The 27,626-nt window shown below is 44.7% G+C and overlaps 1 protein-coding gene across 3 annotated transcripts in view; it reads left to right on the top strand.

The window, feature by feature from the left end:
• The window catches only part of IRF2 (interferon regulatory factor 2), an 82,109-nt gene that overhangs the window by 19,399 nt on the left and 35,084 nt on the right, over positions 1 to 27,626 (top strand). For all 3 annotated transcript variants that reach the window (XM_006130171.5, XM_006130172.5, XM_075930285.2), the window contains exon 2: positions 20,275 to 20,367. In XM_006130171.5, the coding sequence (XP_006130233.1) occupies positions 20,281 to 20,367 (87 nt within the window). In that variant the 5' untranslated portion in view covers positions 20,275 to 20,280. The remainder of the gene's footprint in view (positions 1 to 20,274; positions 20,368 to 27,626) is intronic.

Genomic DNA, 27,626 nt, shown 5'->3' on the forward strand with positions numbered 1-27,626 from the left:
TAGACGCGATTCTCCGGAAAATAAGCCCTTTTGAAAGTAGGAATAAGGGATCTTCCGGAAAAGGGCTTATTTTCCGGAGAAGCGCGTCTAGACTGGCGCTTTTCTCCGGCAAAAACCCCAAGCCGGAAAAAAGCGTCAGCCATGTAAATGCAAATGCCGATATTTAAATCCCCCGCGGATTTGCAATTGCGATGTGTCTCATTAGCATCCCTTTTTTGGAAAGGGATGCCAATGTAGACACAGCCTTCGTGTCTAACTGGTTGCATGCATCTGACGAAGTGGGTCTTTGCCCACGAAAGCTTATGCTCCAACACTTCGGTTAGTCTATAAGGTGCCACAGGACTCCTCGCCACTTTTGCAGATTCAGACTAACCTGGCTACCCCTCTGATAATTAATTTGCATATTTACATATTCATTAATCAAATGATGAATATTCAAATAAGTTGTTTCTGGTCCTCCCAAAGCCCCCAGTGCCACCTTTAGCAAAGCTTTTGATATGGTCACTCACAATATTCTTGCCCTCAAGTTAAAGAATATGGATTGGATAAATGGAGTGTAAGACAGACAGAAAGCTGGTTAGACCAGGGTTTCCCAAACTTTTTACTTTAGTTGGAACCCTTTTTTTTGTACTGTTTTTTGCAGCCCCAAAATATAAACACATAAAAAACAAACTGAGAAAATACCAGACATATAACATGTCTGGTATTTTCTCATTAGGTACGTTTTATTATTACTAGATGTATCAGTTTGTAGTTTTGAACTGCCTGGCTGCTAAATGTGCTCAGACTGCATGAGTGTGTCTACCAGCCAGCCAGTTCGCAACTACTCGAGGGGGTGGGGGCACAATAGAATCCCCAGGCCGGACTCACTCGTGCTTTGCGGGGGGGGGGTTAGCGCCCCGAGATCTACATATGGCTGGGTCAGTCCTGCTCCCCTTCCCCCGCTCTCCCCGCTGTGCCTCTGGCCAGCCCCACTTCCCCCAACTCCCTCCCAGACAGCCAGTTCTCCCCTGCTTCTCCTCCCAATCTCCCTTGGCCAGCCCTGCTAACTGGATCCGGCCCTGCTTCTGGCAGCCACTCCCCCCCCCCCATCTTCCCCAGCCAGCTCCCTACCCCTAACCTTGCGCCCCCCAGCAGCCCTGCTTCCCCCCCTAATTTCTCCCGGCCAGCTCGGATGCCCCAGGCAAGCCCTGCTTCCGGCAGCCGTTTCTCCCCTACTCCTCCCGATCTCCCGGCCAGCCCCCTGCCCCCCGGCTAGCTCTGCTTCCGCCGGCTGCCCTCTGCCCCAAATCTCCAAAGCCTGCCTCAATTCCCCTGTTCAGTGCTGCTTCCGGTGGCTGGCTGTCCCCTCTCCCCCCTACCTCCCCTAGCTATGCCTCTGCTGGGAGCCGGCACATCGGGCTGCAGGTTATGCCTAGGCAGGCCAAGGGCTTGGCGGACCTGGTGCCACACAGGCACTCCGGGAACCCGGAACACCCCGGCCACCACGCTGAGGCCCGGTACTTTTTTCCTGCGGCCCTGTACTGGGCTGCGGCCCATAGTTTGGGAAACGCTGGTCCATAGGATAACCTACCTTTTTATTAGAGTAATTCTATCCCATGGGAGATCTTTTGTACTTAGAAATGCAGTGGGTGTTTTCTTGTTATCTTCCCTGGTTCAACAAAGACTGCTCTGAGATCTGTGATGAACAATTAATACACAATTCATTTTTAAAAATAAATCTGGACTAAATGATTGAACCTAGTTTTTTTAATTTTGAGGACAGGCCAATTCACAATAGTTTCCACTTTCCAGGGATCTGGGTGGATTTGGCTTCTGCCTGTCCCAGTGGTTCTCAAACTGTGGTCCACGGCTGCCTTAGAGGTGGTCCGCAGTTCGAGCTCAGCCTCCTCTCTTTATGCAGCAGGGAGCCCATGCTGGCATCCCAGCTTCACGGTGGCTATAAGGCCAGAGCACCAGCTTTGGCTTCCCGCTCGGAAGGCGCACAGGGAAGTGTGTTTGTGTTTGTGTGTGAAGAAAGCCCCAATCTTCTGTGCTAGACCCGGCTAGCAGAAGGGGACAGAGCAAGCGGCTTCACGCGCTGTCACTGTCTCCCCTCCCTCTCTTGCTGGGGGAATGGCAGCACAGAGATGCACTGCCTGGAGGCTTTCCCCATTGTTTCCATTAGCTGGATTTGCAGGCAGTGGGAGCAGTGAGTGGCCATGCCTGTGAGCGAAGCCAGGTAGTGCCCCCCTCATGCCAGACTCTACACACCAAGACACGGCACCCACAGCTTCCTCCTGCACTGTCCCTCCTGGCTAGACATCCTATCCCTACCCTGCTCCTGAATCCACCCTTGCTCCTGCACCCTCCCTCCTGGACACACACTGCACCTTCCCTTGCTCTTTTCCTCTCCCCCCGGCCAGACACCCTATTCCCAGCCTGCTCCTGCACCCTACCTCTCACCCCATCCTGTATCCCACCTCCTGTCCAGATCCTGCACCCCCATCCCTTTTCCACTCACTGGCAGCCCTGTCCCACACACTGAACCCCTCATTTTTGTCCCCGTCCCAAAGCCTGGGGGGGTGTCTACAAATTCCACTAACCCTTAAACTCCAGAAGAGTAAATCCAGCCCATGGGAACCCTGGACCTCAGTCCTCCCTGTCTCTCCCCCTCACTCAATGGGGCTGGAGTACCAGAGGAGTGAGGTGTCTCAGTTGGGGGCCACATCTGTGAGCGTTGGGAGTTTTTGGAGGGGTTTTTTTGCTTCTCACTTGTGTGGTCCCCAACTGATTTTTCTGTGTTTCAGTGGCCCCAGATTTTTTTAAAAAAAGGTTCCTTATCCCTGACTTAAATAAAGAAAACATTGAAGACTTTTGTGTTGGACATAACTTAATATTTTACTTTATTTAAAATGAAGTTTGATAAACTAACATGAGAAAGTTAAAGTGCTTAGTCTGTTTAATAATTTACTATTTCCTTTCTTACTGGTTAAATTAAGCCATTCTCCCTAGTTGCAGCACTAGCAAAATGGCTTGGACTTAATAATGTAATTAACAGTGAGTTTCCATTAGCAATTGGTGCCCTGATGGTAAGGTGGTGACATGGGTTTTGGTGTGGTCTAGGGGATAGGGCATTCACCTGGGGTGGGGAGTGTTGTGGGTTCAAGTCCCGCCTCCCCTGGGGTCAGTGCCAGTCAGGTCTGGATGGCTAAAAGCCAGGCAGCCCTAAGGCGGGAGGGATAAGGGACACCTCCTTACCCCCCAGGCCCTGAGCCAGATGGGACATGGGCCAAAAAGTTTAAGAGCCATTGACCTATCCAGTGACCCAGGTAAGAGATCTTTGTGCCCCAACAGTACAATTTGACACCTTGACTGTGCGCCCTGCATCTCTGAGGCTTTTAAACACCCTTGCCACGTGTTGTGTGTTCCTCCTAGGTGGTGTTAAATACAACAATATCATCTACGGTGGAGTACATACTCCTGGAACCCAGAATGCACCTGCTTGGCCAGTTTCTGGAAAAGTGGCAGCTGCATTTAATTTACCTAAAGAATACTACTTTAAGGTTAGAAAGTCCAAAATTGGTAATCAATGTAGGATCCTAGACTCCTAGAGTCTGGAAGTTTACACAGCAATGAAACAGCCCTACAGTCCCAGTCTTGAGTTGCTTGACATGGACTAGCCACGAGTTTTTATTTGCTATATAATATACTCTTAAGGGGCTCCGTTGAACTCTCAAACATTACATCCAGGAGAGGCAGTATTTTATGATCCTCATCAGTATTATGCATATTATGTTTGCTGTACACCTCTCTATTATAAAAAAAATTTCAGTCAGTTATATGTACAGTTGACGGTTGCACTGACCATAGGGTGTCAGCGAGTCTTTGTTACCTCAGAGGGCCCTTCTGGGAGTTCTGCATTTTATGCGTTATACAGGGGCTAATAACAGAACCAAATCACCTACATCAAAGACTCTTTCACTTGCTTTCTTGTCATACTGTCCTTTTTTGTACAAGTTGGCTTCCCCCCCAAAAAAATTGTGCAGTATCAGCTCCATACTGATTTTTTAGCTCTGTTCTGAGTTTAGATATCAGTTCGTTCACTCATTCCTCTTCTGAGTCAATGTTCACTTCCCACACACTTCTCACCAGATCTAGGGGGTCTTTGACCTTCCTTCTGTCTAGCAGGTTGAATGGGCCAACCCTGTCAATTCTTGGGGTACCTCTCTGTAAGCAAATACGGAAGGCAGTAGAACACCCTATTCCCTTGCCTTCTTGTGTACATACATTGTTATCATGGATTTAAATGTCTCTTGAAATCTTTCAACTAACACATTTGTTTTTGGGTAATAAGGGGAAGACTTTCATTTTACACAGTTCAGAGAATATGTGGACTTTGAAATTTGACCCCCATTCTGGCAATATTTCTATTTGAAAATACACACTGCTAAATATGGAAAAAGTACACTTGCCAGTTTCTGCTTCTATATTAGCTAGAGCCTACTGCCTCTGAGTATCTGCTAGTGAAGTCAGCTACCACCAATATATATTACCATTTTTGGATGGATTAGGTTAGTGGTTCTCAACCAGGGATATAGAGAGGTTTTCCAGGGAGTACATCAGCTCATCTAGATACTTGCCATTTTACAACACTCCACGCAAAAAGCACCAGTGAAGTCACTACAAACTAAAATTTCATACGACTTACTCTTCTCTTTAAACTATACATTTAAATATAAGTACAATATTTATATTCCAGATGATTTATTTTATAATTCTATTTTTAGAAATAAGAAAGTGTGCATTATTTCAGTAATACTGTGCTGGGACATTTTTGTATTTTTATGTCTGATTTTGTAAGCAAGAAGTTTTTAAGTGAGTGAAACTTAAGGGTATAGTAGTCTAGAAAGGTTGAGAGCCACTGTCTTAAGGAGTGGACCAGTAATGTCCATGGCAACCCTATGGACTGTTTCTCCAATTATAGTTAATGGCTACAATGAGGCTTTGTGGAGACCTATGTTCTTTTTTTATTCTTTGGACACAAGTCACAAAACTAACAGTATCCCTTCTAGATTTACACCAGGCCAATTAAAATGTTCCTGAAATCTTTCAAATATCCTCTCTATACCTAGATGTCCAGCTGCCAAAATGGAATGTATATCCTGTGTACCACCATAGATACAGACCATATTGCTTGGGGCAATATCTCTTGATGCAGAACTCAGTAGAGTTACACATATAGCATTTTCTTGGGCCCTTATCTTGGGTCAGGGGTTTGTAACTGGGGTTACTGAGTGGGTGCCTGTTGGGATATATTTGACTTCACTTCACATCTTCCTTTCATGAAGAAATTGAGGACCCACTTTCACATGGAGCCTTTGCCCTTCCTTTTGGGACTGTCACTCATTCAGTACTTACTGTGGCCCTGCACATGGCCACGCCCCTTCACAGCAGCAAGCCCAGCCACACTGGCTCAGCTTCCAGAGCCTCCTCTCAGGTGCCTGCAGGGTGTGGCTGGGGTCCCCAAGTACCCAGCCTGGCCTGAGGTGCTGCCCCCAACTGTCCAACCCAGGGCCCCACACAGCACTGTCTGTGGCATCGGCCCAGCTCGCCACAGGAGGCAAGCCTGCATCTCCCCAAGCTCAACCAAAGCAGCTGGTTCATCCCTGGGTCCTTTGTGGGGAGGGTGGAATGCAAGTAGAGTAGTCAGGTACTCAACTACTCCCTTATATCCCTACTGTGGAGCTGCAATTTAGTCTGCTTGTACCTGACACCAGTTCTCTAGGGGATTACGGTCTGGATGGTGTCCCAGCTGTAGTTCATCTCCACTTCCACCTTCTGCTAAAATGCTCAGTGAACAAGGTTCTCAGATCCTCTACTGATTTCGCCTTGTGGCGTGTAAACTATATTGCAAGTATAATCTCCCAAGTTGTTTTTTACCTATTCTGTCCAAGGACTCTATTCATTTACCCCTTTCCTGGTTGCCTTTCTTTTAACACAAAATAAAAGAATAATGATCTTTAAGCTTGTACTTTGCTCCTACATACTTGAATCCATCAGAGTGTGTTTATAAAAATATTTGGAGTGTGACCTTCAGTTCATGGATATTGGTGTGCAACTTCTATGATGACTGTGCTACTTTGTTTGTGGACTAGTAAGGGGCTCTGTCCGTGCTTGCTCTGTAACTTCGTGGGCCTATGTGCTGTGCAAATATAGTTCATTTCCCTGACACCAGGATTCAGTCTGCAAGCATAAGATCTCACCCTGGCTCTCACCAGTCCAGTTACTCTTTGCATGGTGAACCAACCAACCAACCAACCAACCAACCAACCAACCAACCAACCGTTCTAAGGCTTCCCAAATCCATCCTGCCCTGAATTCTTAATTTGCAAACATTTTCCTCTGGTTTGAATGTCCCTTTGATGGGGCCACTTCAAGTACATAAAGTTTAGCATGCATATAACTTTTTGCGGGATTGGGGCATTTTTGGTAGACTGCTTGCTTTAAAAGATGCTTGGTGATGCATGTTTCTATTTCTAAGCAGGATCGAGTCTGTGATCAAGGGACAGAATTTTCATCCAAGGGCTGGTCCTTAAAATAGGATCAGTGCTCCTTTTCATCTTGGAACAGTCCCAGAACATGAACAAACACAGACCCAAGTTCCCTGAATCCTATAATTAGCAGTATGGACTCCTCTTAGCATATCTATCCAGTCATGCAGGATGGTGTATATGTGTATGCAATGAATCTGCATCTTAAAATAAGGGAAGTACAAAAAGAAAATCAGTTAATAAAGTTATAGTCTCATTATTTTAATATATTTAGTTCTCTTTTATAAGTGTGCAATAGAATAATACTTCTCCCACAGCATATTCCCTGACAAGTAGGTTTTTCACAGCTCTGAGTCTCCCAACGGTGTCTCTCATCAACTGCCTCTTCAGAAGCATTTACATTTTTTTTTCAGATTCAGCAAGCTTAAAACTTGCCGAACACTTACAGTGCTGAATTAGTGCAGCTATAGTGCTTTGTAAAGATGCTACCTACGTTGGTGAGAGAGGTTCTCCCATTGGTGTAGGTATTCCACGTCCCCGAGAGGCCATACTATGTTGAAAAGAGGAGCCCTCTTCTTGACAAAGTGCTATCTACACTGTGAGTTCAGTCAGTATAACTGCATCACTCTGAGTATGGATTCTCCACATCCCTGAGTGATGTAGTTATACCAATATAAGTTGGTAGTACAGACAAAGCTTAAATCAGCTAGTTTGCACCGAGAGAACATTGTAGGCAGAAAACGTGCCATTTTTTTTCCTTTAGAGAAATGAAGCCACCTAATGAATAAGTTAACCTCGGAGGGCAAAAGAGAAGAAGTGTATCAATTGCACTTTTCAATTATTGTCGTAGTTATTCCAGTTAAATGCATACGAACATAAGAATGGCTATACTGGTTCAGACCAAAGGTCCATCTTGCCCAGTATCCTGTCTGCCAACAGTGGCCAATACCAAATGTCCCAAAGAGAGGGAACACAACAGTTCATCCCCATGTGATCCCTCTCCTGTCACCCAGACAAACAGAGGCTAGGGACACCATTCCTACCTATCCTGGCTAATAGCCATTGATGGACATAGCTTCCATCAATCTATCTAGCTTTTTTTGGAACCCTCTTAAATTCCTAGTCTTCACCACATCATTTGACAAGGAGTTCCACAGGTTGACTGTGCGCTGAAGAAAAACTTCCTTTTGTTTGTTTTGTTTGTTTTTGTTTGCATCTTATCTGGTTGCTAGCATAAAAAAATGAGTAGTCCTGTAGCACCTTATAGACTAACAAATATATATAGAATCATGAGCTTTTGTAGGCAAAACCCATTTCTTCATATGATGAGCTTTCTTCTCCAGCTTATCATCTGATGAAGTGGGTTTTGGCCATGAAAAGCTCATGAAACTATATATATTTTTGTTCGTCTCTAAGGTGCCACAGGACTACTGTTTGTACACGGCTACCCCTCTGATACAAAAAAATGAAACTGATGGGCATGAAATATTTTGTTTTGTTCTGACCTAATGTATGGTCTGTGTTAGTTTCACTTTCTATGTCTGTTCTAGATCTGATGTGGTGATCTTCATCCATAGAGTTCACATGTTCTCTGTAGTGATTATATTATTGAATATAATGTACTACTCAACAAATTGGTCTTTTGATTTTTTTTCCAACAAAGTTTTAATCAAGAATGAAGGGAAGCCAACAAGCTCTCACTGAGCATCAGAGAGCGGGAGGAAATGTGGAAATATGTTGAAAAGAATCCAGCATTAACTTTTTAGTGTCTAGTTTGTCTTAAAGAGGGAGATTTTCTCAGGAGAGAGAGAAAATAAAACTGTAATAGGATTATTAGCTGTTAATCATAGAATCATAGAATAATAGGACTGGAAGGGACCTCGAGAGGTCATCGAGTCCAGCCCCCCGCCCTCAAGGCAGGACCAAGCTCCGTCTACACCATCCCTGACAGATTTCTATCTAACCTGTTCTTAAATATCTCCAGAGAGGGAGATTACATCACCTGCCTTGGCAATTTACAGGCAGTCCCCGACTTACGTGGATCCGATTTATGTCGGATCCGCACTTACGAACGGGGCTTTCTCGCCCCGGAGCTCACAGGCAGCGGTCAGCCACCTCGAGCTCCGGGGCGAGAAAAGCTGCTCCCGGTGCCCCTGGTCTGCTGGAGACCGTCTCCAGCAGACCAGGGGCACCGCGAGCGAACCTGCAGCAGCGGCGGGATCCCCCGCTTCTGAGGCTTTGCCAGAGCAAAGCCTCAGAAGCGCGGGAACCCGCCGCTGCTGCGGGTTCGCTCGCGGTGCCCCTGGTCTGCTGGGGACCGTCTCCAGCAAACCAGGGGCACTGGGAGCAAAGCGTCAGGCGCCAGAGCAAAGCCTCAGAGGCGAGGCACCTCCCCTCCCCCCCCCCCGCTGCCGCTTTGCTCCCTGTGTCCCTGGTCTGCTGGGGGGGGGGGGGGCGCAGCTAGTGTGCCCCCCCCAGCAGACCAGGCTTTTGTTGTGGACCCTGGGGCAGAGCAGCTGGGGCACTGCCGGTTGGTCCCACAGCGCCGCTCTGGGCACTACTGGACCAACCCGGCAGCACCCCAACTGCTCTGCCCCAGGCGTCCTGATTCAGCCGCTGCTGGTCAGCTTCAGCAGCGGCTGAATCAGGACTCCTGGGGCAGAGCAGCTGGGGTGCTGCTGGGTTGGTCCAGTAGTGCCGAGGAGCGGTGCTACTGGAGCAACCCAGCAGCACCCCAGCTGCTCTGCCCCAGACGTCCCCAAGTCAGCCGTTGCTGAAACTGACCAGCGCTGACTACAGGAAGCCCGAGGCACAGTTGCTCTGCCCCGGGCTTCCTGGAATCAGCTGCTGATCAGTTTCAGCAGCAGCTGACTTGGGGTTCTTAAGTTGAATCTGTATGTAAGTCAGAACTGGCGGTCAGTTTCAGCAGCAGCTGAATCTGGACGCCAGTTCCGACTTACATACAGATTCAACTTAAGAACAAACCTAAGGTCCCTATCTTGTACGTAACCCGGGGACTGCCTGTATTCCAATATTTGACCACCCTGACAGTTAGGAATTTTTTCCTAATGTCCAATCTAAACCTCCCCTGCTGCACTTTAAGCCCATTACTTAACACCTTGCAGGAAGATGTACCTTGCACAGAAATATGCCAAGCAAAATCAGTATAATGCTGTAGCCAATGGAGCTGCAGTTTTTCAATGAAATCATGGGCATGACTTCCCCCAGAATTGCCTAGCAATAACCATGTTCTTAATGATCTTAGCATGACTGTGCAGGAAAATTCAGCACAAACTGTCACTTAGTATGTTTGAAGCAATATTGTGGTCATGAGAGAAAACTGTTTTCTTAAGTTCTGTGTATATTAAACCAACCACCACTTGTTGTTATTACATTTTCAGCATAGACAGGGATTTCTTGCTATAGCTTGCCTTCTTATCAGCATTTCTGAACATGGTTGTGAGAAACAACCTGATCCCACTGACCCTTACTCAAGCAAAACTAAAGTAGGAAACAGGTCCCCTGTAACTCTATGGCGGTATGATTCTATGACACATAGCCATCCTAAGGAGGAATGGAGAGGGGTTTGTATAGGTAGGTATACAGAGGCTCAGCTGCTCTATTTACAGTGCATATACTAAAGGAAGGCTGGGTGGGGGAGGTGGTATGAGGAAAAGTTAGACTTGGTGAAAGAACTTGCCAGGCTTAGTGCTACATAGGTCTCTTGTTTGTTCCTGATTTTCATTTGTTTGTTTTGAAATTGATATATTTCAATGAAGGGTGAGGTCAGGCTGGAGTTTTATGACAGGCAATAGTACTGTCCACTTCTATGCTGCTTTCATTGAATATTTCAAAGTCCTTTATGTGCTTTAATTACTTAAATGGCATTAAGTGGTTTTTTTCCCAATTCTTGATTGATTGATTGAGCTTTAAAGTAATTTCATTGGAGGCTCTAAGCACATGTACAAAAAAGAAGTAATAAAGCACATAGCAAGCAAACAGAGAGAATGCCTTGGAGAAAAGATGAAGCTTTGCAGTGTGAAGTAAAGCCTCCCCAAAACAGGCTCCAAAATTTACAGGGGAAGCAAATTGCAGAGTTTTGGACCCTTCTCTAAAAATGTCCTGCCTTCTTCCATTAGATTTCATGAAGTTACTTTGTCATCACCCAGGGTGTGTCTACACAGCAGGGTTTAACCCAAAATAAGCTATGCAAACTGAGCTATGTCAGTTGCGTGCATAGCTTATTTTGAAATTGGGAGCATCTACACAGCAGAAATAGAGCACTTTTCCTCCAACTTCATTTACTCCTTGTACAGTGATGGTTACGGGAGTCCGAGTACTGTCCTCCATCTTGACAGTATTTCAGCATTATTTTGAAATTACGCTAGTTATTTCAAAATACTCTTGCTGTGTATAGGTACCCCAATAGAGTGAAATGTTGGAAGAGCAGTATGTGTCTAGTGTTCTGTATGCCCTGGAATAAAGAACTGATTTTAGGAAATTTTCCACAAATTCATACTACTGATTAATTGCTTACTATTAAGATTAAGTATATTAAGTATTACTACAATGTTAGTTTAGCTGCATTGTATATCTTGTATATTTATGATATACCCATAACCAGGGCTTGACAAACGGCGGCGAGCCCCGCTCACCAGCCATGCGATTTGGCACGCTGTGCACGTGCAGACTGTGCTGAGCATGCGCTAATCGCACTGCAGCACCATGCTGGGCTAAAATCTACTCGCCTGTGGCGAGTAGATTGCCCTAATTGTCGAGCCCTACCCATAACGGCATAAACATAATTATTTTAAACTGTACATTTTACAAGAAAAATAGGAACACAAAATATGACGTTTTATGGCCAAGTTAAAATTACAGAGGAAGCTTGTGTATTTCCCGATTTTGTTTTCCTTTCTAATTATGCACCAATATCAATGCTTTAGGGTATTTTTCTCTAAATAATTTGTATCCTGAGCTACATTAATCCTGTTTTAATAGTGTACTTTGTGTAACGGAGTGGTTGGTGTGCAGCTTTTTAAAGCAACCACAATATTCTGCTGTATCCGATGTGGTCAGTCTTCTTTTTCTGAGAAAACTGCCTGGAGATGCTTCTGAAAATGCTACAGCTGTGTTTTCTGTAGCAAAACTCGGAACATTGCCTCTGAGGAGCATTGCCTGGGCTCATATATATTTGGATTAACAGTGGCTGTGCTTGCTCCTCTGTGGAAATGTATCCCAGACAATGTCCACAATCTCCATCTGGACGTTGGAAGATTTGTGTTTTCAGTTTTGTTTTGTTTTAAAATTAATAGGCCTTAAATTCCTCTCTCCTCCTAAAGGCCTTTGATCAGACTGAAGTGAATGTGGCTTTTTATACAAGTATATATGGTAGTAACTGCAGATAGCACCCCAGTTTTTCCTTGAAAGATACCTAGTCTGGAGAAGAGGAGAAAGCACTGCACCTCCAGGAGAATAGTAGGGAGACCCAAAGGAGGCATCCATCTCTGTGGGAGAGAAGAGAGAGCCACACAACTCTGTACTTCCATCCCACTCAAGAACAGCTTCTCTTGAGCAATGGTATTGGCAGCTGTTTACTCTGCTCCTGGCTAGACTCAAGCTAGAGCTCACTGCTATCACTAGCTGGAGAGCTGGGCACTTGAAGCAAAGTGAAATTAGCACTGTTCCCTTGAAGATGCTGATGGGCTCCCTCCTCTTTGCCTCTTCACTAATTAGTTCCCTAAAAATAGGCCTATAGGTTAGTCCTGAATATTTTGGCTAATAAACATATATACAATGTGTGCTCTTGCTGAGTTTGAATGCCCACACTTGGAACACAGGGCTGCAGTGTACCTCACCAGGCGATATCTACATCATTTACATACAAAAATGCAATATTTGTTTGTGCTTGTATCTTCCTTGACAGAGTAATAGAAAACATGGTTGGTTGAATTCACCAGCAACAGAAATTGTCAGTTGCTCAACTTTTTCCTGCTGCAGTTGTGGCGAGGTGGTGGTGTCTGTAGGGGGCTGTTTTTAAGGTTCCCTTGGGTGGCTTCTTGTCCCTGTTGTACAAACAAAACATGCAGCTGATTTGCTGGAAAGCTAGAAATTGCATTTAGGGTTCAGTCCAGTTACATAATTTCTGTCCTAGAGGATTCAGTGCATCAGCCTTGAGCACTCCTTAAGACGGGGAGGGGACGTTTTTGGGTCAGGGGCCACTGACCCACAGAAAAATCAGTTGTGGGCCACACATAAGTGAGAATCAAAGCAAACAAAACAAACCCCAAGCCCTCCTCACTGACATGGTGCCCTACTGAGAAGGAGACACTCCCCACATTTCCCTCACGCACCTAGGGGGGACCAGCCTAGTAGATTTTATGTGCTCCAGCCTCATGGGGGAGGAGGGTTGGAGTACCAGTGTGGGCTCCCCAGTGCTGGAGGAGTGGGGGTCTGAGCCTTGGGGGCTGGATCCAGGCACCCCTGTCTTAAGATGTGTATGTATGGAGTGTTTCCGGTTAGTGAATTCTGCATGAACTCAGATACTGTTCCTGCGGCTGCAGACATTTCTTAAAGCATATACCATGTGAGCAGATGAGCCTGCTTTGGTATGACACACATATGTGCGAGCTTTGTAGGGATGTAAGCAACTAGTTGACTACTGGATAAGCCTAGGCTCAATAGTCACTTCCCCCCTCCGCCTGCTTAGTGCTTCTGTATCAGAGTCAGCCAGGGGGGACGCAGGAGCCAGTGCAGCCTTAAAAGCTGGTTCCCCCTAGTACTGTCTCCACAGGGGGGTAGGGGAGGAAGAGGCGCAGCGGGGGAAGTGGCGTGAGCAGGACCGTTTCAGTCCCCGCTCGTGCCAGTCCTGATCGTTGTGCCTCTGCCTTTTAAATGTAGTAAGAGCTGCAGATGGCGCTTACTACATTTAAAAGGCAGAGATGCAGCCAGGATAGAGAGAGAGTGGATAGAATGTGCCCCCTCCCTTACTGACTAATCAAGTAGTTGATGCAAATTCCATTGACTAATTGATTAGTTGATTAATCGAAATTTAACATCCCCACTTTTTTGGCAAGTCTGACATGGTGACTGAAACTTTGTACATGGATGGTCAGTTTCAGCTATGGTCAGTTTCAGGAGAGTTGGTTATTTTACATATCTGAAGCTGACGGGACTATGCAAAAGTTTCAGAGGGGTAGCTGAATTAATCTGTACAGGATAAACTTAAAAAACAACAAATAGTCTATTAGCACTTTCAAGACTAACAAAACATTTAGATGGTATCATGAGCTGTGTGGGCACAACCCACTTCTTCAGATGACCAGAGTGTTGGATGTCCAGAGCCAAAATTAAATAGGGGAGAAGGGCAAGAGGGGGACGGACAAAAAGAGGCAGTGGGCATATAAATATCAAAGGGAAAGCTGAGCTGGTATCTAACAAGCAAAGACTGGATAGTTAAAGGAAGCAGATATGGACCATTAGTTAGCATTTAGAGAGGAAGAGTACTATCACCAGAATCTACACAAAGAACAGCGAGGAGTCCTGTGGTACCTTATTGACTAACCGAAGTGTTGGAGCATTAGCTTTGTGGGAAAAGACCCACTTCGTCAGATGCATGTAGTGGAAATTTCCAGAGGCAGGTATAAATATGCAAGCCAGAATCAAGCTGGAGATGACGAGGTGGATCCAATCAGGGAGGATGAGGCCCATTTCTAGTAGCCGAGCTGGAGGTGTGAATAGCAAGACAGGAGAAGCTGCTTTTGTAGTTAGTGAGCCATTCACAGTCTTTGTTTAATCCTGAGTCGATTGTGTCAAACTTGAAGATGAACTGTAGCTCAGCAGTTTCTCTTTGAAGTCTGGTCTTGACGTTTTTTTTGCTGCAGGATGGCTACCTTTAGATCTGCAATTGTGTGTCCAGGGAGCAGGGGCGGATATACGGCAGGGCGAACGGGGCGGCCGCCCCAGGCCCCGTGCTTCAGAAAGCTCTGTGCATGCGCCGTGGCGCCGCTGCTCATGCGCATGGCGTCATTGCGCATGTGCCGTGGCAAAGGGGGGCCCCACGGAATTATGCTGCCCGGGGCCCCGCAAAACAGTCATCTGCCCCTGCTAGGGAGATTGAAGTGTTCCCCTACAGGTTTTTGTATATTGCCATTCCTAATATCTGATTTGTGTCCATTGATTCTTTTACGTAGGAACTGTCCAGTTTGGCCGATGTATATAGCAGTTGGGCATTGTTGGCACATGGTGGCATATATTACGTTAGTAGATGTGCAGGAGAATGAACCAGTGACTGTATGGCTGATCTGGTTAGGTCCTGTGATGGTGTTGCTGGTGTATATATGTGGGCAGAGTTAGCACCGAGGTTTGTTGGATTTTTTGCATTTATTTGCATTTGTTGCATTTTTGCATTTACAAAGCTTTTGCAGATTCAGACTAACGGCTACCTCTCTGATACTCTACTCTTCGTTGTTTAGTAGGTTGATAATGTCCTAGCCATCCGGTATCTCGATTCAAACCATTGGCAAGAGAATTAAACTTGTGAATGAATTGTAGTCCCAACCCTTCCCTGTGTATTTGGCTTGTGGAATTGGTCTGTAACAAAACAGCAACTTGAAGATCTCTTAACGGGTGACCAGGCAGATTTAAGTGTTCACCAACAGGTTTCTCTATGTTCCCTTTACGGATATCTGATTTGTGTTCATTGATTCTTTCCTGTAGGGACTATCCAGTTTGTCCAATATATATATTGCAGTGGGGACATTGCTGGCATTTGATGGCATAGATCACATTACTGGATATGCAGTTAAATGAGCCTCTGATTTGATGGCATATGTGGTTGGCTCCAGTGATGAATTTGCTTGTTTAGATATGAGGGCAGAGTTGGCACTGGGGTTGATTGCAGGGCTGGGTTCCTGGATGCTTATGATGTAGCTGTGTAGCATGGTTACCGGAAATAATTTGTTTCAGGTTGGGGGGTGGTCTGCAAGCGAGAATAGGTCTTTCCCCAAGACTTTTGAGAGTGAGGGTATGTCTACACTACAAAGTTAATTCGAACTAACTTTAATAGCGTCTATACATACAAACGGCATGTTTGAATTTAATTCGAACTAGCGGAGCGCTTAATTCAAACTAGGTAAACCTCATTCTATGAGGACTAATGCCTAGTTCGAATTAAGGGCTGTGTAGCCACTTAATTCAAACTAGTTGGAGGCTAGCCCTTCCCAGCTTGCCCTGGTGGCCACTCTGGGCCAAACCAGGGAAACTTTTCGGCCCCCTTCCCGGCCCCGGAGCCCTTTAAGGGGCACGGTCTGGCTACAGTGCTCGTGCCAGGTGCAAGCCTGCCAGCACCCAGCCAGCAGATGCTACACCTGGCATGGCATGAGCCTGACACCCAGCCCTCCGCCTCTTCCCAGGACCAGGCTGGCAGCTCCCAGGAGCCTGCCCGGGGTCACAAGAGGCGGGCACCCGCCTGGTCTAGTGCGGAGATCGTGGACCTCATCGAGGTTTGGGGAGAGGCCTCCAACGTCCACGACGTCCGCACTAGCCACAGGAATGAAGCGGTCTAGGGCAGGATAGCTGCCAGCCTGGCCACCAAAGGCCACATGCGAACCGAGGAGCAGGTCTGCATGAAAATCAAGTTGATCCAGTGAGACCCCCCCGACCCTGAGCCCTGAGCTTAGAACATAAGAATGGCAGTACTGGGTCAGACCAAAGGTCCATCTAGCCCAGTAGCCTGTCTGCTGACAGCGGCCAGCACCAGGTACCCCGGAGGGGATGGACCGAAGACAATGACCAAGCGATTTGTCTCGTGCCATCCATCTCCAGCCTTCCACAAACAGAGACCAGGGACACCGTTCCTACCCCCTGGCTAATAGCACTCCATGGACCCAACCTCCATGAATTTATCTAACTTCTCTTTAAACTCTGTTATAGTTCTAGCCTTCACAGCCTCCTGTGGCAAGGAGTTACACAGGTTGACTGTGTGCTGTGTGAAGAAGAACTTTCGCTTATTAGTTTTAAACCTACTGTCCATTCATTTCATTTGGTGTCCTCTAGTCCTTCTATTATGGGAACTAATGAAGAACTTTTCTTTATTCACCCTCTCCAAACCACTCATGCTTTTATAGACCTCTATCATATCCCCCCTCAGTCTCCTCTTTTCTAAGCTGAAAAGTCCCAGTCGCTTTAACCTCTCCTCATATGGGACCTGTTCCAAACCCCTAATCATTGTAGTTGCCCTTTTCTGAACTCTTTCCAAGGCCAAAATATCTTTTTTGAGGTGAGGAGATCACATCTGTACACAGTACTGAAGATAAGGCGTACCATAGTTTTATACTTCCCCTCCTCCTTCTTCCCCTGGCTTCCCCCTTCCAGCTCCCTCCTCCCAGGTTTCCCCCTCCCCTCTTCCACCCTCTCTCTTCCCCTCTCCCACCTCCTTTTCCCAGTCTCCCCAGAAGTTAATTCTTCCCCCAGTTTTGTTAAATAAAGAGAGTTTCTATCTTTGAACATACGTATACTTTATTTTTTACATCAGGAAGGGGGGCTAGGGAGAGGTAAGTGGAAGGAGGTGAGGGAGGAATGGGGCACGAGCCCCCGATGGGGAGGACTGGGGTGGCTCTGCGGGCTCCTCGGGGTGGAAGCTCTCCTGCAGGGCCTCCTGGATCCTGACAGCCCCCCGATTGACCCCCCTGGATGGCAGCTTGCGGCAAGTGCAGCCGGGCTTATGGCCGAGTGCTGTGATATGCCGAGTGAGGGCATTCAGGGCACTCCAAGACAGGACCACTTTGCCGTCCCTCATCAAGTTAGACAAGCAAGCGGGGAACCCTGAGAACTGTCTGTCCGGGGTATGGGGGTCGGGTCCCTTTAAGCACAGCCCTCGGCTAGCCTGAGGCAGCAGCTCCACACTCTTAAGTCCTAATCTGATGCCCTGCCGGCACTGGTTCCGGCCAGCCTTTACTTCGGTTCAGGATGGGAGCAAATCTGGTTGTAACTTAGGGCTTGGCTGTATACAATAGATTGAGAAATGTGTCTGGGATGGAAGCTGGAGGCATGAAGGTAAGTGTAGCGGATGGTAGGTTTCCAGTATAGGGTGGAGGAAATTTGTCCATCATTTAATTGTACTGTTCTATCAAGGAAGTGGATTTCCTGTGTTGACTGGTCAAGGCTAAAGTACAGTCAGTCATTTTCAAGTGCTTAGTCATTGTAGTTAGTGACTGTAAAGACAGTTGAGGTTTAAACATTTGATGCTTACTCTACACCACCAATCTAAGTTAATAACATGGGACTGCATGTTTGCTAAGAGTTTAGGGTGATCATGCTTGTTATAAATTTACCTTTTTGTTTTAAAAAAAAATTTAAAGAGCCATATTGGTTTCAGGAAATATATCTTCTATGGGCAGTAAATAAAATTTAAAACGTTTTAAAGAGCCATATTGGTTTCAGTAAATTGGTTTCAGGAAATATATCTTCTACGGGAAGTAAGAGGAAACCTGAATTGTTAGTTTGCTTGATTGTTTGTAATCCTATAAGAAAAAGAATAAACCCATTTACAGTAATTTAATTGCTGTCCACTTTCAAATGTATGGCTCTGGCCCTTTTAGAAGTGTGGTGAAGTACACAACAATAGCAGAGTGGGGAAGCTGGAAGTAATGCAAATACTTTCTCTGTTTGTCCTTTATGTCAAGCTGGAAAGGGGAGGGATTTAGAGTGGAAAAAAATTAAGCAAAAGTCTTTGAACATAGAATGATTGATTACAGGCTCCTTAACCGTTTTAATGTGACCCTTAAATCTGTGTGCAGTTCTAGTGTCTAGTTTTGTGGTCATTGGCACCTTAGAAAAGCCCGAGATAGGTTAAAGATTTTTTAACAGGTTGAAGACTTTGTACTCTGGTGTGAATAATTTACAGGTACAAACAACGAAATGACATCAGATTTGTGTGGTGTATAAAAGAAGCGAGTTTGGGCCTAAACTAGCTACACTGAACAGGCAAGAGGCCTGAAAAGCACACCTTGCCCTCAGATAGAGTGACAGTTGCTATTAGATGGCTGCCCAGTGAATTACAGTATATTCCCTTTAATCCAAAGTCCTATTATAAGTAGGGTTGCCAGATGGTTTATCCCCCTCAAAAAAGGGGGAGACCAAAGAAGTTATTGAGCCAAAAAAAAGGGACCCCGAGAGTTGTTCAGCAAAAACACACACACACACACACACACACACACACACACACACACACACACACACACACACACACACACACACACACACACACACACGTGTGGTCCCTTTAAGAAAAGCTTTTGAGGCTTTTTGTCCCTTTAAGAAAAGCTTTTGAGGCTTTTTGACCCTAACAGGCTGCCGGGGGCCATCCTTCATCTTGTCTCCCTGTTCCAGGCCAGACAGCTCCTCTGCGGAACCAGGTAAGCATCTGGTATTTTCGCTTCCTGGCCGGGAAAAAATCAGAAAGTACCGGACATTTTAGGTGTCTGGTATTTTCTGAATTTTTTTACTGGACAGGAGGCGAAAACACCGGACTGTCTGGGTCAGTACCGGACACCTGGCAACCCTAATTATAGGAATCACTTCCTTGTCATCTACATGTTGAACCTCTCTAATCTGGCACTCTCAGGTCCTGACCAGTGCTGAACCAGAGAATTTGCTGCACCATAAGAGGTCAGTATTGTGTAGCAGCATTACCAACACTTCCACTGCTTACTGGGCTCTTAGCAGACATTTGGGGTAAATTAGAGCTCAATAACTGCCCAGAACACTGAGAGCTAGGATTGGTGGCTGTATGCAAATTTTTTCGGCCATGTGAAATTTGGCCACATCCATGATAAGTGGATAATCTGGCTAACTACAATCACACCAGGCCACAGATGTTACCAGACCAGAGAGTGCCAGATTAGAGAGGTTCAACCTCTAGCACAAGATGCTTGAACTGCAGGCCCTCTGCAGCATGTATCTCATGCAGAGGCACAAGAGAGAGTTTTGGATAATAGAACAGAGACTACTAGCCAGGAGTGAAGGAGGCCTCCCTGCTGCTGAATGGCACCTGCCTCCTGCAAGGTCTGTGCCATCTGATCCTTCAGGCACAAAGCAAAGGGAAGTCTGGTCCTGGCACGACATAATAGAGTCTTGACCAGATGTCTCTGCTCCACCCTGTCACAACTGTAGCCTCCCTCTGCACGTTGTGGCTACAAGGATTGGGTGTCACTGGCTTTGAAGCAGCTCAGGGAGCTGTTTGCAGACAAGCTACCAGGACTGTTAGGTGGAGCCCCTGCTGTGGGAGAGGCCACCCCCCACAGGTGAATGGCTCCTGTCTTCTTGATTATCTGAATTCCTAGTTAACCGAATAAAATCCATATACTCCATGCTGTTTGAATGATCGGGAGGATACTGTGCTGTAAAATATGTTGGAAGGGTCAGACAAGTTCCTGGTGGATAGGTGTGCACACTACAGAAACAGCCCTCCCAGAAGAACAGACTAAATAAGAGTTTGAACTGTTTAATCTGTTTAGAGGTGGTCCCTCCAGAAGGTCAAAGTTGAGGCATGGAAAACTTCACTGTGGCTTCTGTGCAGGACCAGATGCTATTTACCCAGCCATGTGTTCATACACTTTTAAAATATACCAGTTGAAATTTGCCTACTATTGATAAGAAAGAAAAATCTACTTTTCTGACTGTGACACAGTTAAGTATCTGTAACACTGTCCTTTGTTTTCTTCATTTTGTTCTACTAAAGGTAACAATGCCTGTGGAAAGAATGCGGATGCGTCCATGGCTAGAAGACCAAATAAATTCAAACACAATACCAGGGTTAAAATGGCTAAATAAGGTAAGATTTCTATGTATGTGATAAACAAATCAATTATAGCAGGGTCTGAGACACGGTTGTGTTCTAATTCTCATGGCTTCAAGTGAGGAAAAGCAATGAGGGTAGGCAGAGTAGAGCTTTTTTTGCTGAACCTGTTCATCTAGCATTCAGGATTTAAGGTGCTATTTTTGCTTATCAGATCAGTGAGTCTTTTAAAAACCACTTTTCTTTCTCGGTCTTCTTTTGTGGGAGCAGGTGCTATGGAAACTCCACTGCTTTATGCTGGGAACAAAGTGCAGAGCCAAGCAGCTGTAGTGGGACTTAAACAGAATGTTCTTCTGAACTGTAACTGTCTCCTCTGCATTAACTCCTGAGCTAATATGCTGATCTCTGCTTGGAGCATGGATACTTACTTGATTTTATTCCTACAGGTATTATGATAAAACTTAGAAGGGCAATGGGTGTCTTTTCCATATAAGTCCTGATCAGCATTCCGTAATTACACAGAACTCTCCGTGGGAATTTAAAGTGTTCAGAGAAGGGATGTAATAGTGTAATTGACTGATTAACCATTAAACAAAAGCTTATAGGTTAATGCTATAGACTACACGCATTTCCTTGCCCCCTGCCTCCCCAAAAATGATTTTTTTAGCAGGCTGGCCAGCAGCCCAGTTCAGTCCTGGCTCATGCCAGGTCCAGGACCTTCTCCCATGGCAGCTCTGCATTTAAAGTATAATAGGAGCCAGGCAGGCGGGCAGGCAGCCCAGCTCAGTTCCTGCTCATGCTGGGTCCAGGACCTCAGACTCCCTTTAAACAGGGGCTGCTGCTACTCTGCGCTGCTGCAGACCAGCTCCCACCTGCACCCTGCACTGCTGCCTCTGATACAGTGGCTGCCGGCCCTGCCCTCGGGGACTATAGAATAGTTGACTAACTGATAAGAATTCATGAGTTTACTCGACTATTCAGTTAACTGATATTTAACATCCCTAGTTCAGAGAATACAGGCTCAGACCCCAAAACATCAGAGTAAATGGTTTTCTTGAGCTAATTTTTAAAAGTTCAAAATAAATGTTACACCTAAAAAAACACAAATAAAATCACAAGAATTTCATTCTTACTATAGAAAATATTAATTTAGCACATATAAAAGCATGAATCGGTTATTTTCAGCAGCAGTGTGCTAATTTATCATTGAAAGGCATGGATAATACATGTTGTTAAGGTGTGTTCTCTATAGAAATGTAGGATTTGCCATTCAAGATTAGACTTTGATCCCATTATGGTTATCCTGTTTCTAGTAGTAACTTGATGTTCATGTCATCACCTTTTGAACTAATGCATGATATTCAGCTTGTATTATTTTTCTCTTAGCTTGCATAATGGTAAATGCCAGTGGTCACCAAATTATCAGGTACTTTTTAAAATTCATTCATAATAGGGAAAAGTTATTTACCTCGTCACACAACACAAGAACTAAGAATCACCTGTTGAAATTAATGAGCAGCAGTTTGAAAACAAGTAACACTTACATACTGGGTCCAGCTAAAGATCCATCTAGCCCAGTGGTCCTCTCTTTGATAGTGGTCATTGCCAAGTGCTCAGAGGGAATGAACAGAGCAGGTAATTATCAAGTGATGATTCTTCACACAGTGCAGAGTGAACTCATTGCTAGGGGATGTTGTGAAGGCCAAAAGCATAACTGGGTTAAAAAAAGAATTACCTAAGTTCATAGAGGCTAGGTGCAGCAATGTTTGTTAGCCAGGATAGTCAGGAATGTGACTCCTTGCATTGGATGTCCCTAAACTTCCACTTGTCAGAAGCTGGAACTGGACAAATTGGGATGGATCACACAAAATTGCCCTGTTGTGTTCATGTCCTCTGATGCACCTGGCACTGGCTATTATCAGAAGATGGGATACTGAACTATCAGGACTTTTGGTCTAATCCAGCATCGTTGTTTTTATGGTCTTAGGCCAGTCTACACTAAAAGGGAAAGTCAAATTCAGATACATAACTACAGCTATGTTAATTACGTAGCTGGAGTCAATGTACTTTGATTCACGTTTCCCCGCCATCCCCACGGTGGGAGGCCAATGGGAGCAAACACTCCCATCCGGCTTCCCTTACTCCTGATAGGATCAGGAGTACCCATTGCTGACGGGAGTGCCCTCTGAGTTCAATTCAGCAGGTCTTTACTAGATCCACTAAATCAAACTCCAGATCAATCGCAGCAGCATTGATCTTCCCTGGAATGGAGACATGGCCTTGCACTTAAATATGGCATCTGATCTATCCCTCAGAATTCACATACCTTCAGAGTTGCCTCTAACAATATAAAATGGCTTCCCAAATCCACTTCTAAGTGTTTTAATTTGCAACTGCTCACCTCAAAAGTCACTAAACTAAAAATAATTCCTATATTTAAGTGTAAATCCTGACCATAAACAAGGTGATGCGTGTAATATATGGCATTTATACCAAAGATTTTAGCAAAGATATTTATATTTGAATTCATGGACAGAAGGTGGGCAATAAACAGTAAATCATGGAAGTCCCAGCTCTGCCACAGGGAGGTGAAGCTTGGAGCCCCAGCCGTGCCACCAGAGGCTGAATTATTGGAATTTTCAGGAAGTTGCAGAGGTCTCAAATCATTCTCTCCATGATAGAGTTGGTAGCCTTAATGATACTGTATCAGTTGTACTCATAGTTTTGTTTATACACAGAACCTATGAAAAAATGAAGAGTCCTGTGGCACCTTAAGACTAAGAGTTTTATTTGGGCATCAGCTTTTGTGGGTAAAGACCCACTTTGTTAGAGTCTTTGCCATGAAAGATTATGCCCAAATAAACCTATTAGGGTATGTCTACCCTGCAACACTATTTCGAAATAACTAGCGCTGTTCCAAAATAATTTAGTCTGCGTCTACACAGCAGGCAGATATTTCAAATTAGTGTCAAAATACTGTCAAGCTGGAGGACTTTTTACTCTGACTCCTGTAACCCTCTTTGTACAAGGAATAAGGGAAGTCAGAGGAAGAGTGCTCTATTTCAAAATAAGTGTTGTGTAGACACTCCCTATTTTGAAATAAGATACACAATTGACATAGCTCAATTTGCATAGTTTATTTCGAATTAAGCCCTGCAGTGTAGATGCACCCTACGTCTTTAAGGTGTCACAGGACTCCTTATTGTTTTTGCGCGTACAGACTAACATGGCTATCGCTCTGATACTTACCAATTGCAATAGTTTTTTTTTTGTGTGTGGGGGGGGAGGGAGGGGAGAACCATAGTTCTGCAATGGTTCATGGTTTAAAAAAATATAATTTGAATAGAATGAATAGAGTGTCTGCTATTATAGTACTCAGCTTTTAAGATGTATTAAATGTGAAGCCTTGAAAGTTCAGTATTAGGGCTTCCATATTTCACTTTCATGGGAAATATTGTCATTTTTCATATAGAATATTATTTTGGCTAAATGTCATCCTAAGTGGTTACCTAAATGCTCTCTTCACTTTCAAATGGAGAAGTTATTTCTTCACTTCCTGTCCTGTCCTATCCTTGTGCATAAGATTACTGTGCACTGCTAAATAGTTACTTTGTTCCACTCTAGAAGTAGTCATGTTTCAGTCCTAGGTGAAATTATTCCTGTGTACTGGACTTAAAAAAATCCAATTACTGGTTTAGCCAGGGCAGCAGAAATTTTGTCAGGGTGAGTGGCAGCAGGACAATGGTTGTTCACCCTCCTGTTGAGATAAAGTTGGGGGATGGAAGATGACGCTCTTTGGGAAAGGCAGAGCTGAGGGAGGCATAGTGTCCCTCATGTAGATAGAGTCAGTGCTGCAGTGGTGCTGTGCACATTCAGAAGACCAGTAACAGGAGTAGAAATTGAAGCACTTTGTTACACGGACATGTTTGGGAAATTTCCATCAAGACAGACACAGACTATTTGAAACTCGCTCTGCCTCTCTCTAGTTAGGAAAGAGCTGCCTTCATACGTGTCTACCTGTTGTGAGAATTTTGCTTTATAGCAAGGGAACAATAAACCTTTTATGTTGTTTTCCTTTTTTAGTTTGTTTCAAGAACTGTCTTCACTTCCCTCTGATGTGGTGTTAGCAATTTTTATTACACTACTTTACAGTAGAACCATCAGAGTTATGAACAGCTTGGGAATGGAGGCTGTTCATAACTCTGAAATGTTCAAAAGTTTCAGAGGGGTACCCGAGTTAGTCTGTAAGGGTACGTCTAGACTACAGGGTTTTGTCGACAAAGCTTCTGTCAACAAAGAGCGTCTAGACTACATCCAGTTCTGTCGACAAAGCAAGCCGCTTTGTCGACATAACAGTGTGGATGCAAAGGACAGTGTAGATGCAATAATGCCTTCTATCAACAGAACTCTGTCAACAAAAGGCGTTATTACTCGTAGAATGAGGTTTACATACGTTGACAAAACTGCTGAGTTTTGTCGATGTTATGTCGACATAACTCAAAGGCAGTGTGGACGCAGGTATAGTTTTGTCGACAAAAGTCCACTTTTGTGGACAAAACCCTGTAGTCTAGACACAGCCTTCCAGAAAAAAACTTAAAAAACAACAAATAGTCTGGTAGCACTTTATAGACTAACAAAACATGTAAATGGTATCATGAGCTTTCGTGGGCACAGCTCACTTCTTCAGATGATCGGTCATCTGAAGAAGTGAGCTGTGCCCACAAAAGCTCAAGATACCATCAACATGTTTTGTTAGTCTTTAAAGTGCTACCAGACTATTTGTTGTTTTTTAAGTTTTTTCTGAAATGTTCGTAATTCTGAACAAAACATTATTGTTGTTTAAATGAAATGACCACTGAAACAGTTTCCTTACCTTGTCAAATCTTTTTGTAACTTCTTTTTTAGTAGTTTACATTTAACACAGTATTGTACTGTGTTTGCCTGGTTTTCTTGGGGGGAGGGCAGGAAAGGAGGTATATCACTGATGCTGCTTGATTGTGTACTTCTGGTTCAAAAGGAGGTGTGTGTGGTTGACTGGTCAGTTTATAATGCTGGTATTTATAACTCTGAGGTTCTATTTTAATTACTTATGATTCACATATTTGTTCTCTATTTTCTGAAGATGAGCCTGATTACTTTATTCCCAGTGAGAGTCAGCATCCTCCATAAATTCCTCAATGACAAAATAATGTGTATACAGTACATGACTGAGCAGAGCCAGTAATCTTGGGAATTTTCAACACTAATGAGAGACCATCTCCTTTGCCATGGGAGAGTTCCATTGAACTTAATAGAAATTGTGGGTTCTAAATTAACTGCAGTCATTCAGGGCATCATTTTGGAAAGCTTAATGAAAAGCCTGTGCTTAACATCTGTCAAAACAGAAAACAATGGCAGGATGTATAAGGAGTAGGATGGAAAATAACATTGGTGATATATTGCTATTCTAGAAATCTGTGGTAGGATGTCGCCTGAAATATTATGTTCAGTTCTGCTCTTAAAAAATATAAACCAGAAACACAAGTGATTCAAATTTGGGTGATTAAAATTATTAAATACAAAGGAGATTTCCATGTGAAAAAGATAGAAAGACACTGGGACTGTCAGTAGAGGTGTGTCAAAAGAGGTAATGGGTAAGAGGGACCATAGATGTGTAGAATATAACAGAGTAGAGAACATCAGCTGAGGGCTCTAGTTATACTTTCCCATACTGCAATAACTAGGGGACTGTGTTTGCTGGAGACATCTTACTTTCTTACCAATTGTTGATCCTGATGGGAAAATGTTAAGTAGGTTCTGCTGATCCTTGGGGAGAGGTAATGAGCCATTTCTGGAAGCTGTGATAGTGGCTTTCCAGAAACAGAGAAGAGAGTGTGGGCTGAGCTGTGCTTGGGTAGGACCTCTAGCTGCAGCCTATGGAAGATGCTTGTCATTATTTGTGTTTTATGTCTTCATTAATACAAGCAAACTCCATGAAAGGGATAAGTGAGTTTTTGATGCTACAAAATCTGGATCTTGCTTTAGAATACGTGGGTACAGCCACCTGCTCACAAGAGCTTTCAATGAAACCGAAAAAGAAACATGTTTCACATTGAGAAAGATCTACTTCTGTTATCCAATCTATATTTGACATGTGGAGCTTGTGATCTCTCTGGACAGAAGCTTACTTGTAGGTTTCAAGAAAGGATTAGATGTTTCTGTGACTAAGAACATCTATAGTTATATTAGATAGAGTTGTTCTTTATCTTACGTGATATAAATCCTCGTGCTGCAGGCCACCAACCAATTGGAGTTAGGTAGAACCTTGAACTTCAGGCAGACTACTGCCTAACTGGCAACTAAACATTTTCTTGCATGTTCCTTTAAAGCTTGAAGTATTAGGTGCTGACTACTGTTAGCAGTAAGATGCGGGACAAATGGACTGGTGGTCTTAGTCAGCATGGTACTGTAGTTCTTATAGGGCTTTTAAAAACCACTATGCAGAATGGAATAAATGTAAACTCACTGCTCATAACGTTTGCAGATGACACAAAGATTGATGATGGCATGATACATAATTAGAATGACAAAGCAATGAAAGAGAGCAATCAGGATCACTCAGTGAAGTAACTGGGCCTGTTCAAACAAAATGTGTGTTACTACAGCCAAATGGAAAGTTATACATCTGGGAACAAGGAATGTAGGACATACTGTAGAAAAGATTCAGGGATCAGAGAGAGTGAGAGAGTGTGAGTGAGAAAAATATACAGGTTGGACCTCTATGATCTGGCATCCAGGGAATTTGCTCCCAGGTTACTGCCCTCCCTCTGGCTGGCTCTTCTCCAGCTCCACTGTCATTGGGTTTCAGACCTGCTGCTACAGGGCTTGTGCTCAGGACGCTGCCGCTGGCTGGAGCTCTCTGATGATGGAGCTTCCAAGCCACTGCAGCTCGCTGATCCCACTGATGCCCTGTCTGGCCAGGGCTCCCTGAGACAGGGCTCATCGGTCTGATGGTGGGGCTCCCCTCAGCTGGACTCCCTGATTGACTCGCATTCCTGGGTGCCAGGGCTCTGGTCCAGCAATATCCATGATCTTGCTGAACCATGGATGTTGCCAGCACAGAGAGTCCTGGATTTAAGAGGTTCAAACTTTATATGTTTTGGCGGGGAAGGTTGTTTTATTTCATTTTATCTGGTGAGAGGCAGCGGGGAGGTATTGGTAAGATTGGATCCTTTTCCAGGTGATGGGGTAAGAGTGGGAGGAACTTTGCATGGGGTCAGCCCGTGGGGTGGGTGTTAGGAGTGTAGGGTGGTGAG

This window comes from Pelodiscus sinensis, chromosome 4 (assembly GCF_052426305.1).
Source record: "Pelodiscus sinensis isolate ZL-2025 chromosome 4, ASM5242630v1, whole genome shotgun sequence".
NCBI classification, from domain to species: Eukaryota; Metazoa; Chordata; order Testudines; family Trionychidae; genus Pelodiscus; species Pelodiscus sinensis.